General features: G+C 49.9%; 6 protein-coding genes across 6 annotated transcripts; 2 read left to right on the forward strand and 4 right to left on the reverse strand.

The window, feature by feature from the left end:
* Positions 1-187: 187 nt before the first annotated feature.
* On the reverse strand, positions 188-596 carry EURHEDRAFT_399397 (uncharacterized protein; the record flags this gene model as incomplete). The annotated part of the gene is made up of 2 exons (XM_040779922.1): positions 188-520; positions 579-596. The coding sequence occupies 2 exons, from the start codon at positions 594-596 to the stop codon at positions 188-190; spliced, it is 351 nt and encodes a 116-aa protein (XP_040642789.1).
* An 823-nt stretch (positions 597-1,419) lies between these two features.
* On the reverse strand, positions 1,420-3,658 carry bfr1 (putative nuclear segregation protein (Bfr1)). Its single transcript, XM_040777731.1, has 3 exons — positions 3,385-3,658; positions 2,046-3,227; positions 1,420-1,992 (listed from the first exon to the last, which is right to left on the reverse strand). The coding sequence occupies exons 1-3, from the start codon at positions 3,454-3,456 to the stop codon at positions 1,780-1,782; spliced, it is 1,467 nt and encodes a 488-aa protein (XP_040642790.1). The 5' UTR covers positions 3,457-3,658; the 3' UTR covers positions 1,420-1,779.
* A 112-nt stretch (positions 3,659-3,770) lies between these two features.
* EURHEDRAFT_408357 (DNA-directed RNA polymerase core subunit RPB5) lies at positions 3,771-5,245 on the forward strand. Its single transcript, XM_040780809.1, has 3 exons — positions 3,771-4,011; positions 4,078-4,160; positions 4,235-5,245. Exons 1-3 carry the CDS (start codon positions 3,913-3,915, stop codon positions 4,758-4,760), a joined length of 708 nt encoding a protein of 235 aa, XP_040642791.1. The 5' UTR covers positions 3,771-3,912; the 3' UTR covers positions 4,761-5,245.
* Positions 5,246-7,228: 1,983 nt separating this feature from the next.
* EURHEDRAFT_399400 (uncharacterized protein) lies at positions 7,229-7,588 on the forward strand (the record flags this gene model as incomplete). The annotated part of the gene is made up of 1 exon (XM_040779923.1): positions 7,229-7,588. The coding sequence occupies one exon, from the start codon at positions 7,229-7,231 to the stop codon at positions 7,586-7,588; it is 360 nt and encodes a 119-aa protein (XP_040642792.1).
* Positions 7,589-8,522: 934 nt separating this feature from the next.
* EURHEDRAFT_446579 (histidinol-phosphate transaminase) lies at positions 8,523-9,939 on the reverse strand (the record flags this gene model as incomplete). The annotated part of the gene is made up of 3 exons (XM_040783618.1): positions 8,523-9,561; positions 9,638-9,811; positions 9,869-9,939. The coding sequence occupies 3 exons, from the start codon at positions 9,937-9,939 to the stop codon at positions 8,523-8,525; spliced, it is 1,284 nt and encodes a 427-aa protein (XP_040642793.1).
* A 6-nt stretch (positions 9,940-9,945) lies between these two features.
* EURHEDRAFT_408360 (phosphatidate cytidylyltransferase) lies at positions 9,946-12,131 on the reverse strand. The gene is made up of 2 exons (XM_040780810.1): positions 11,933-12,131; positions 9,946-11,856 (listed from the first exon to the last, which is right to left on the reverse strand). The coding sequence occupies exons 1-2, from the start codon at positions 11,945-11,947 to the stop codon at positions 10,306-10,308; spliced, it is 1,566 nt and encodes a 521-aa protein (XP_040642794.1). The 5' UTR covers positions 11,948-12,131; the 3' UTR covers positions 9,946-10,305.
* Positions 12,132-12,247: the final 116 nt, after the last annotated feature.

Here is a 12,247-nt window from a genome sequence, read left to right on the forward strand (position 1 = left end):
GTCCATGTCTGATCGCTGTAAAAGTACTCGTCATTCAATAACCCTTGAAACAACCGAAGACGGTAACAAATTAGAATAATGATAAAACCAAGCAACGTAATCCCAACCCTTCATCCGTATACGCCGTTCAAAACCGAGAACCAAAGGAAACCGAACCCAGAAAGACCCGTAAGACCACCGAATCATCCTAGAAAATCAAATCTAAACAACAGCAACACGCCAGCGCCGCCATTATACCCGCGCAAATACCACCGCCAGTCGACCCTCCGCGATCCTGCTGACCCTGATAGTACCCCGGCTGCGGTTGCGCTTGCGGATATCCCTGCGGCGGATAGTACATCGGTTGACCCGGGGGCGGCGGCGATCCGTAGCCATAGTTTTGAGGAGGAGGAGATCCGTAGCTTTGTTGGGGTGGGTAGCCGCCTTGGTTGTAGTAGTCGTTGGCTGCGCCGCCGGGTTGTTGCTGTGGGTAGGGGCCGGCATCGTGGACGGGTGCTGGGTAGGAGGGAGGAGGGTAGTCCTAGATGATTGTTGTTAGTAGGATACTTTGAGAAGGGAACGAGGGTAGATTAACATACTGGTTTGTTGTAGGACATGGTGGTAGAAGTTGCGATGGAAGAAATGTAGTTGCCTTTTGCGACACTGTAGTCCGGCAGTTGTGTAGTTTGCAAATCTGCTGTCAGGCAGAGGCTAATGCTGCTAAAATTGAGCACACGACAGCAGAGCGCAGTAAATGGCAGAATAGAAGAAGAATAAAAAGAGGAGGAAGAAGAAGTGTAGAAGGAAAGGGAGAGGAAAAAGAGCGGAAGAGCCAAGGACCAAGTTGACGGCGATGGCGGAGATTCCGGAATAGGAAGTCTTGGCGCCTGTCAATAAAAATAGCCTCCGACTTTGTACTTGCCTCATGCCCTATAAGAAACAGAGGTTCTGATCAATACATATCAGATTTTGGGGCAATTTTTGCATTGTCTTCATGGCAAACCCCAAGGCGTCGGGTGACAGAAGTACTGAACCTATTTTACGTTATAAGATGTATCACCCTACGATATCTAGCAAACTAGCAAGTTACGAGATGTTCGAGATGTTCTCCTACATCAGTTTCACCGGTCAAGGCCAAGCTCAATTAGAAACCCGGAAACTGATGCCTTCGATCCTCGGATGGACACCTGCAAGCGCAAGCATCGCCCTGTGCCACACAAAGTTGACAAAGAGACAGATGAATACCTAGGTAGGGCCTAAGATTTGTTCTCCCAACGCTCCGTTAAGAGCACCTTGTCGAATGAGAACAGGAGGCCGTCCTCACAAGATGCTCTTGCAGTACCCAGAGTGGACTGCATCGCTGGTGAATGTTGAACATTGATTAAAGAAACTGTCCGAACCACAGGGACAAGATGCCATCAAATCCGAAGGCGAAGCGTGTAAGCATTTCACAAAAGCAAATCAATCATATACAGGAAAGTAGAGCCAAAAAAGAAGAAAGAAGGGAAATGGGTATATCAGATACAACCAACTCCCGGTGGTAGACAGCATCTATGCAAGCCAGGGCAGACTCTGAAAGGGAGAAGGAATCTGGGTAATAAATGCAAGAAAAGAAAGTGTCGTATAAAGATTATGCTCGTGCAAAAGGACCAAGATCAGCAAAGAAATGATACAAATGCTGCGCTTTTTTCTCTTTTTCGAAAAGACTACTCCAGACAAGCCCAGAAGGCTTGTCCCAGCAATGCCAACCATCTTACAAGTGCACATGTAGATGGGCTTTTATATACCAGGGTGCTTCATCTAGGCCTTGTCTTCAAGAGAGGCCTTCTGCAAATCCTCGGCAGCGTCAGCAGCAGCATCCTTCTCCTGGTTCACCTCGGCCTCAGCCGAAGCGTTGCCGTTGACACCGCTGTGCTGCTGGGCAGGCTTCTTAGCATCGTCGGTAGTACGCTGATCGGCCTGGGAGGTTTCATTCTCCAGTTTGGCAATCTCTTCCTTGGCCTTGGCAATGTTCTATTCGGGAGTCAGCATCTTAACTTAAGAAGATCAATATCAAAAATACTTACCTCTTCCGTCTTGCTGGCCTGGTTCTTCTTCCATTCGGCGATCTTCTCAGCAAGCTTCTCAACCACCGCAGGAACATCGGACTGGTTCATAGGCGGGTCGACCTTGATCTTGGCGAATTCTTCAATGATACCGACGTTCATGTTGAACTTGTTCTCCGCGGAAGCGCCAGAAGCAGCATTGGCATTGTTGCCCTTCTTGCCCTTCTTGCCCTTCTTACCGCCGGTGCCAGCAAAATAGTCGTCCTCGCGGTCCTCCTTCTTGAGGATCTTGACACCCTTCATGTCGGAGTCATCCACAGTACGGCCAACCCCCGCACGAAAGTTGGAACCCTGGTCCTTCTTGTCGTCAAGTCCCAGCGCGGCAAAGTCGTAGGATGGGTTGAAGTGGCGGATGAGACCCTGGGCAGTGAAGATATCATCGCTGTAGGCAGGCTGGGAGGCTTCTTCCAGCTTCTTGTCCGCGACCTTCCTCTTCTTCTCGTGCTCGATGGCATCGCGCTGAGCCTTGGCCTTTTCGCGTCGGACTCTCCAGGCCTCATCCTCGTATTCTTTGTACGCCCTGCGTCCCTGGTAGTACTGATCCTTGATGGCTTTAATCGCGGACCACTTCTCCCGCTGCTCGCCTTGCAGCTTGGTGCGCTCATCCCTCAGAGAGTTAAGGTTCTTGAATACGCTGTCCTTCTCGGCCTTGATGGCATCCAGCTCCTTCTGAATCTCCGTATATCTCTCGCTGAGGGCCTTGGCCTCGGGGGTGTCGAGCGTCTTCCGGAGCGCGGCAATCTGGGCCTTCAGGTCGTCAATGACCTTCTGGCCCTCGTTCAAGCCGGCGAAGTTCTTGCGCTGCTTGCGCATAGTCGAGACGTCCGAGAGGGCTTTCTTTTCATCAACCAAGCGCATTGTACCAGAGTCTACCTGCTTCTCCAGACGAGCAATCTCCCGGTCGATCTCCTCGACATTCTTGAACGACATACGACTGCGGGAGTTGTTCTGCTCGGCCAGGCGGGCCTTGAGGGTGGAGTCAAGACCATTGATTTTCTCCTGAGTGCTGGATCTCGAGGCCTTGAATCCTTGCTGCTTTTGACGGATCGACGAAAGCTCAGATTGAAGCTCCTGCTGTCTCTTGGCCGTGGGGGAGTCCTGGTTGTTGGGCTTTGCGGTCTCGATCTTTGCCTTGATTTGATTCTTTAGACGGATTAGTATCAGGCTGCAGATTATAATAGATAAAATTATAAGCCACCAATAACGATCTTCCTCTTCTCCAACGAACAAACAAAGGCAGAGGAAAAGGTGCCCAATGGTGATCAAACAAACGCAACCTCACTGATCTAGTAAGACACACATACCAACTTCTCTTGAACAGCAGAGTGTTCTTTCTCAGCAGCAGCCAAGCTGCTCTTGAATTCACCCTCATCCGGCTTGGAAGGCTTGACCTTGTGGTCGACTGCAGGAGCCGGGTTGGCAGCAACAGCAGCCATCTTGTCAGCGAATGAAAGTAAATAACACTCGAAAACGGGAAGAATTGGCCTAAATTCAATCTTCTAGGATTGAATTAAAAAGCGAGCGGACGAGCGACAGACAGAATGGCCAGTTGGACCCGGAGCTAATGTGTGTTTTTGGAGTGAATAATAGTCTGGTCTTTTGGGGCGGCGCTTATCGTTGGCGCTTTTAGCGCTGGTCCGCCGATTTTTCGAGAACTTCTTTTTCCTTTTCTCACTCAACCGCCATTGCAGCCATTTCTCGCCTGTCAGCGCAGCCCAACACAGCTTCTAATCCCTTTATCCAGCTGCGCCATTGAATTTTTGCTCTACTCTTTCTCTCGCAAGTTTTATTTTTGAGCAGCGCCTGGTTGCGGCCCTTGAATTCAGCCATGGATGAGGACTACTCGACTGGCTCCGCGGATGCCGACCGCGAGATGACCAGACTTTGGCGTACATGGAGGACAGTTTTCGAGATGCTGCAGGACCGGGTATGCGATTCAGAGTGGCCGCTTTGAAAGGGGACCATAAGTGTCGCTAACAGGTGTGTTCAACAGGGCTACGAGGTCACCGAAGAAGAAGTTCAAATCCCTCTGCACGAGTTTAAATCCAAATATTCGGACCCTCTGGGATATCCTGAGTATGCGATTATCCCCCTTTATTCGCGATATTATCTGGTCCAAGCTTTCTAATGCAATGCTGTTGCGTTTGCAGTCGCAACAAGATGAAAGTCAGCGCTCGTCCCACCGAAGCGATGCAAGCCAAATACACACCGCTACCTAGCAAATCGAACCCCGACCCTCAACCCGACTGCGGAACCGTCTACGTTGAATTCTGCCCCGACGCCTCTGGTGTGGGTACCAAGCAGGTCCGCGCATTCAACCACTTTGTCGACGAAAACAACTTCCACACCGGAGTTTTCATCACCCAGACTCCGATCTCCCCCTCCGCTGTGCGCCTGCTGAGCGGCATTCCTGGCCGTATTTGCGAACACTTCCAGGAGCAAGATCTGCTCGTTAACATTACTCGCCACGAACTCGTTCCGAAGCACGTTTTGCTGAGCCCCGAGGAGAAAGCCAAATTGCTGGAACGATACCGTTTGAAGGAATCGCAGTTGCCGCGTATGCAGGTTTCGGACCCTGTGGCACGATACCTCGGTTTGCGACGGGGCCAAGTCGTCAAGATTATCCGGAAGAGTGAAACGGCAGGACGGTACGCCAGTTACCGCTGGGTCATTTAAGCTGTGGGCTGCTCGACATGGACTTTGGACATTGTCAGTATAAACCTTTTCCTACAATAAACGTCAAGATTGGCAAACGGCAAATTCTGCCCTACGATGCCAGATGGAACGTCACCTCCGCACTGCATCCCCATTGCTGCTAGGGCAGAAATCAGCGTCGAGAGGCACAAAAGGCCAGAGAAACAGGAACAGGAGGAAAAATTCAAGAAAAAAAAAGCTGTACTTTGTACGTATTATGGGGAGCACGGCGTACGGGCGAAACAGAAACATTCATGGTTGGGATGCTCTGTCATTTTTTGTATCACATGTCATGTTCTTAATCATTTGCTGTAAATTCCAGACAATATTTTTACCTCATTTAACATATATTGCATTTTAAGCTATTGGATCTCGGCAAGATATGGATATGGTCAGAGCCTGAAAACTGGAAATGCTTAAGAACCTTTTCGACAGAGCAACTTGTTCAATTGCATCTTAAATCATCACACCATGGGCAGTATGGCTTAAAGGCAGAAAAGCAACCGTTGATAGCCGAGACCTATCTACTTCTATTAATCTGCCTGACACCAAAAAGCATATACATAATCGCGATAGCGGCCCGCAGTGCTTCACAACGTTTCGCCGGCTCAATCGATCTTCAGACAATTAGACGCTGGTTCCCCCGAAATACGGGGCTATGGATGGCTCCCGTGAAAGACGCGTTAACCAACCTTGGCGAGATCCATGTATAGAGATCAAGCAAACGTCTAGCCTACTATATGCGCAATTTCCTATCTCAACACGACGGGGATGTAGGCTCCAACTCTTCAGTCGGGTAATAAACGCCCGCTAAAGCCTTTTAATTGGCCTGAAAGAACAGGCGGTGGGATTCAGATTTCTCAATGGCAATGCTTACGACAGAAGTCCAAGACACTTACCTCTGGTTGGGCCCGGGCCCGAACCTTCCTTGACAGAAACAGGTTACCGTCGTTGATGGTCTGAAGAGCTCTCGACGGCTCTTGGTTCATTCCGAGCCAAAGCTTTGTCGGTAAGTGGGCCGTATTACTAGTTGATAGCAACTTGCCAGTCAAATTTGTAGTGAATCTGCAAGGGTTTGGAATTAGCCTGTCAGCTCCCTCAGAGCATAAGGACCATACCTCTAGGTCATCGAATGCTGACTTCACCATTCTTGGTCCAGAATTTACTTCTTATTTTTGCTGCCGTCTGTACCATCACTAGGCCCTGTCTTCATTGCCCTCGATCGTCTCCTGGTATCCATATGCGCCGTTATTCCAAGTGTCAGACTGCTCACATGATGCAGACATGAGTTACAACTATGGATGGTGAACAGCCATCCGCCGTGGTCCAACCCTTTAACCTTCCGTGCGTTCTTTTGAAGCCAGTCGATAAGAAGAGTCCACGAGGAGCCCATGCTATTCTCGTCAACCCTCCCTGTATAAGGTCTGACAATTGATTTCCCCGGGTATGGAATGGCAACTTAGTATCATCCCTTCAGTTAAAACGACTCTCGCTTGCCGCACTTTTTCGCCATGATATTCCAGTCTACCGCATCGAAGGAACAGGTTGTTCCCCTGATAAGGTCAATATATTCGAACATTTTGATGAACCATCATTCTCCATTGATTTTACCATTTTCAATGCGAGACCCCATCTGATATTTCTTGCTGTCCTCCATTATAATCATATTTGTCTCCCTAGCGCCCCTCACTTCGTAGTGGGTTCAATGCTCGAGATCTGCCTTGATCATGCGCTTCAATTCCTCGACCCTTAAATCCGCTGTAATGAGAGCCACGTGATCGAATCCTAATTCTTCGTTGGCGATGATGCCGGAATGAAACACCCCTGTTCCATAGGTAAAGCAGCTCATCGTGCACAGAACTATTGACGCCCACCTCATGACGGGTTGAAGGTCCAAGGTTCTGACAACGTGCAGAAGGCTGACTAACCACAGTTAGAATTTGGGTTTTCTAGTCATATAATTAGAGATCAGGATTGAACTTCCATCAGAGAGCTTCGCTATCTTGCTTGAGGGGATTTTTGGGGCAACAAAGAGCTCTGTCCGTGGTTGGACTCTACACACGATGAGCTCTTAGGGCCAGGGAAATGGGGCGGGTTCTGAACTCGCATGGACCGCATGAGTTGAATCCATATAAACAAAACCTTCTCTCTCCCTTTTGCTCTGAATCCCCCTACCCCCCTTCTCTTCTCCCTTCTTTCATACACGCGTCTCTCAATATGTTCAACCATCACCACAACAACCAATATCCTACCCTAAACAAAAACCAGTGATCTCTGCAGCGAGAGAATTACGTCCACTATGACCAACGCTAATCCACTGACCACAAAATGCAGCATCTGCGACAAGGACGACAATTTGATGCGCTGCGCTCGTTGCAGGATCACGTGTTACTGCTGCCGTGAACACCAACCCTCCCACTTCGCCGGCCACAAAGTCCACCTGCAGTGCCATGGCCAAGAAACGCACCAAATACGAAGACGGATACGAGGAACTTCGCGACCAGCCTGGAGATGGTTTCTTCATTCCTTCCAGGCCCTTCGAGACTATCGTCGGCCACTTCTGGGGCATGCTGGGAACGCGTGACTACATGAGAACGCGGTTCGGTTTCATCGATGCCCTTGGCCGTATTGACGTCTGTGATTCTGTTGAGATGCAACTTGAGCACGTACGGGACATGCTCTGCCTGTGCCGCAGGGATAACATGAGTATTTTTGATTTCGTGCCATTCCTCATGCCCCGCACAGACAGGGACCAGGAGTGCTACGGCTTTACCAAGTGGTACTTCACCTCGAGGAGCAAGCCTGATTAAAATTGGGGAAACATGGACCTGGGATTCCTGGATGTCAAGGACGCATACGCCTTCGAGGACATCACGAGTCGGGTCTTGGTGAATTTCATAAACTATCGCATGCGTTGCTTTCACTCTACTGGATGTCAAGATACTACTCGACCTGAAGACACTGGAGAGTGCCACAGACGTGGTCTCGCGCCTCAACGAACTGCCGCGTGAGCTCTTCGATCCCTTCCGCTCGCTCGTTCCACGTAGCCCCATCATCTATCGCAACTGGGCCATTATGGAAGAGCCGGGCCGTGAGATGGATACCCTCGAGATGGAGTTGCGGGCGTATCAACTCTATTGCATCGTGCACACGGTCAACACATACTTCCGGGTACCTTGTTCGACCTGCAGTCGCATCTCGCACAGCGACAGCTACCTACTCACGTGGGAGCCTCGATGAAGCGCAATTGGTCTTGGACTTCTCGTACCGTGCTTGGGTGGAGACACGCGGGGCCCTGGAGCTGATCAAGGAGAAGGTTGGTTCTGGAGAGTGATGCTGCCTCCTGGTACTACTTCGGACCAGTAAGGTGCCGTTTGTACACAAAATCAAGTCACCCTTTTCCATTTGCTCGTCTTTTGCACTGGGAGGGAAGTCTGAAACTTCATGTTCGGGGTGGAACAGTTATTATGATAATTCGGGGGTTGAATATGTAAGTAGTATTAGTGTTAACTACGATCATCAAGCAAGCGGCAAGTAAACCAGGGCCTCTATTATTTATCTTCACTGTTCTTGCGGGGCTTCTCGAGTAGATATTCTCTCCCACCTAATAGGAAACTTACAAAAACTCTAATAGTTAAAGTAATCAAGAAAGGTCGTCTATTTCCAAATGCACTACTTGCCAGTCTATACAAATGCAAAACAAAAAAATGAATCAATAATGAAAAGATAAACGAAATGAAATACTTAGTTAGCCTCCGTCTTGTTTACCTCCTCCCGTAACGACGCAATATCAGTCCCCTTGTACAACCCATCCAAAACCACCCGGATTTCATACAAGAACTTGGTAACTTCCTTCTCAGTACCAACAGTAACCCGCACAGCTCCCTCACAACCCAACTCCTTACCCCGGAACCGCACCACGACACCTCTCTTCTCCGCCATAGCCTCATACGCAGCCAGCGCAATCTTGTTACTAGCCTGTCCGTCCGGCTTGTCCAACAGCTCGATGAGCAGGAAGTTTGCGTCATAACCACCGAGGAAGCGGCCAACACCGGGGATCTTGGGGAGTTCTGCGAGCAGGCGATCGCGCTGCATGACGATCTGTTCGCGGTAGTTGCGCATGACAGACATGTTGTTCGGGGAGAGGGCTGCCTGGGCGATTGCACTGGTGGGACTGGAGATGTTGTAGGGAGCTTTGAGGCTGTTGAGCAGGCGAGCAATTGGTGGGCTGGTGAATGCAACACCGAGACGGATACCGGCCAGACCAAAGGCCTTGCTCAGTGTCTGCATGACGACCAGGTTCGGCCACTCGGCCACCCATTCAGCCAGACTTGAGCCCTCGGGGGCGAAATCAATGTATGCCTCGTCCACCACGACAATACCATTCCACGTGGGGTGCTCCAGCACCTTCTGAACGTCCTCCTTGCGTATCAAGTTCGCGGTAGGGTTTCCAGGCGAGCAAATGTACACCATCTTAATCGACTCATCCGCCGCTAGTGTCTCGTTGATCTTCTCCGGCTGCAACTGAAACCCATTGGCCGCGTCGAGAGGGACCTTGACGATGGCAACGTCGTTTACATCGGCACTAACAGCATACATACCGTATGTGGGAGGGCAGGTAAGGATCTTGTCTTTCCCGGGAACGCAGAAACATCGCAGCAGGGCGTCAATGGCTTCGTCCGAGCCGACTCCGACGAAGAGATTATCGGGAGTGATGTTCTTCTGGGTGTGGACGTGGGTGTTGCGGACGTTACAGAAAAGTTGTTTCAGTTCGACCTGGTGCCTATTTCACCATCAATATCTCTTAGCATGGTGCCCTTTTGTAATTGATAAACGATTGATTGCGCGACAGTACTCACGGGTCCGGGTATCGGTTTAACCCCAGGAAGTCAATGTCAGGCTTTGATGACCCAGTCGCATCCCCATTGACAGTCGACTGCTGCAGTGCACCCTCCGCATTCAGGGCGAGACCAGGACCGTAGGCATTCTCGTTGGCGTCGAGCAGAACGTTTGTCCCATCATCTTTGTAGTCACTGACTCATTAGTTTTCCGTCGCGGAATGCGGTAAATTGAATCGGAATCGAGCATACTCTCTTGCACAGCGGTAGGGCTTTAGCTTCAAGATATTTTTGCGCGCACACTTGGATAAATCGAAAGGCATTGTGACGGTTTTTGATTGCTTGTAGTTGCTGGTAAGAGGAGGAATGAATGATAATACCACGGGCAAAGATAGTGGGGTGGCGGGGATATTGTCGGGAACGGAAAAATGACTGAATCACGGCAATCCATAAAAATATAAATAGTTCAAGTATAGTAGTAGTATATACATGCATTGATGAAGTAAAGCCTATTCAGAAATAATGTATATCCAAGAGGAATCAACACTTGACACATATGTACCCCATCCCTCTGTGGAAACAACAAACGCCTTCTTATGCCTCATCTACAATCATCATCGTGGGAAGATTATATGCCCGTCATAACAGTGAAAACAAAAAGGTTCACCGTAGGATCTAGAAGAAAAGATTTACTCCTGCTTTTGCTTCGGCTCCGGCTCCGGCTTTTGCGATTCCGCTTCAGAAGGACGCTCCTCCGGCTTTGATAGTGTGGAATGGCTGCCGGATCCCTTATACTTCTTTTGCTTTTCCCGCATGTATCTCCAGGATTTGCCAAATCCCGCAGTGATTGGCCCCTTGGCACTTTGGACCGTACTAGGCCAGCGGATGGTTTTCATGATCGATGTCTCTATCTCGTGCTTAAGGCTCGAGTCACCTGCGATGCGCCGTTCAAACGGTCCACCCTGTCTCCGACGGAAAGCCTCCGGTTCCTTAGTGCTGTTTTCCTCCTTCATCTTCTCGAATTCCGCCCGCGGGATCTGATATCTTGCTTGGTATTGGAAGTACAGTTTTTCGCGAAATGCTGGGGGCAGCCGGCTGACCATGTTTCCACGCTTTACCGGATCCACATCCTGAGAAACCCGCACATTGGTTTCGGGATCATCGATCCAATCGCGTTGAGTGCACCGCGGGTCGTTGAAGACGACGTTGGGTAGGTTTTCAATCAGCGGTGCGTATAGCCGCCGGAAGTTAGCCATTTGCCCAGAGACAATGTTCCTCACCTTCTGGGGGTCCTCGGCTGGCAATGACATGCGGATGTCGCCCATGTAACTCAGCCCGGCAATTGTACTGTAGAGTTCAAATTCACTGAATTCCGCAGGGAGTAATAACAAGGCTACCCGTAAAGCGGAGAGCAAGTTCATCTGATTCGCCAGGCGTACCTGCGGATGGTCCCGGAGGATTTTGACGGGCTTCTGCAGTCGTCCCGCGAGGTACATAGTGTCCCAGTTACTGAGATCCTTGCAGAGTGTATCCAGGTTGACGACTCCATATTTGATCAAAGTGCCATTGACAGTGATATAAGGGTTGAAATAGACCCCAGCTCCAAATTGATCCTGTACTTGGGACACCACATAGGATCCCAGCGAACCTAGTCCAGAGTAATGATCACGATGCTGATGCAGGTTCAGAGAGTGCCAATGCTGACTATACGAGACTCCGAATATAAAATCAATCATCTTTCCCTTGCCCTGCTGCATGTTCTTAATTGCTGTGGGAGCTGATGGATGGCATCCGTCGGATCCAGGTGCACTTCCTGATTGAGGGAAGACGCCTGAACCATATGCGAATGCATACCGAATCGGTGCCCGGAATTTCCAAAGGATTTGACGGAGCGCTTCCTTAAATTCTTGGTTAATTACCATATGTTGGTTCACCCCGAAATCTTTCGTTGGGAGTTCTGAGAAAGCTGAAATGTCCAAGTTCGGGTTCGCATCCCAGTCGGGCTCGGACAATCGTGAGGAGGTAGAGAACGATGCGGAGAGCAGCGGCAGGCCAAGCTCTCGATCAATGGATTTCAAGGCCGAATAGCCTCCTCTGTGCTGGATGGCATTGCGAGAAAGCAGTATTCCATTAGAGGGAGTCGTCAAGCGAGAGATCGACCGTCGGGAAACCGGGAAACGATAGCATCGCGGGCACGGCGGGAAACTCGAGCGCAAACGACCTGTATTCAAAAGGAGTGGCTTGACACACAATATCAATTAGCACTTTGAGCCCAATAGCCAGAAATATTCCATTGAAGTAAGGGAGCACTCATACAGTAACTTCACGCATGATTGCGATTCGGCAGAAGGGAAAGGATGGGAAACACAGCGAGGGCTGTAGACGGACGAAATAAACCAGGGAGCATTGGAGAATCACAATTTCATACCATAATTCCCAGGTCAATCAAAATAGAGGTGAGCAAATAATTTTGGCGAACCGAGACAACAACGAAGATGGTCTCGATCAACAACCGCACTAACTGCCGTCACGGACTCTGACGTACGTTCTCGGCCTGAAATCCCTGTTACTAATCAATGCGCCACACTAAAGCCACATTTCACGTGACTCATTTCTCCGCGGCGCGTATCG

This window comes from Aspergillus ruber (assembly GCF_000600275.1).
Source record: "Aspergillus ruber CBS 135680 unplaced genomic scaffold scaffold00002, whole genome shotgun sequence".
NCBI lineage: Eukaryota > Fungi > Ascomycota > Eurotiomycetes > Eurotiales > Aspergillaceae > Aspergillus > Aspergillus ruber.

Bases quoted from the DNA above. Each gene is read 5' to 3' on its own strand.
- bfr1 (XM_040777731.1), bottom strand. From the start codon at position 3,456: ATGAGGGTGAATTCAAGAGCAGCTTGGCTGCTGCTGAGAAAGAACACT. The intron at 3,228-3,384 runs GTGTGTCTTACT...ATCCGTCTAAAG, and splicing joins TGTTCAAGAGAAGTTGGTAT to AATCAAATCAAGGCAAAGAT. The intron at 1,993-2,045 runs GTAAGTATTTTT...ACTCCCGAATAG, and splicing joins AGGCCAGCAAGACGGAAGAG to AACATTGCCAAGGCCAAGGA.
- EURHEDRAFT_408357 (XM_040780809.1), top strand. From the start codon at position 3,913: ATGGATGAGGACTACTCGACTGGCTCCGCGGATGCCGACCGCGAGATG. The intron at 4,012-4,077 runs GTATGCGATTCA...TGTGTTCAACAG, and splicing joins TCGAGATGCTGCAGGACCGG to GGCTACGAGGTCACCGAAGA. The intron at 4,161-4,234 runs GTATGCGATTAT...TTGCGTTTGCAG, and splicing joins GACCCTCTGGGATATCCTGA to TCGCAACAAGATGAAAGTCA.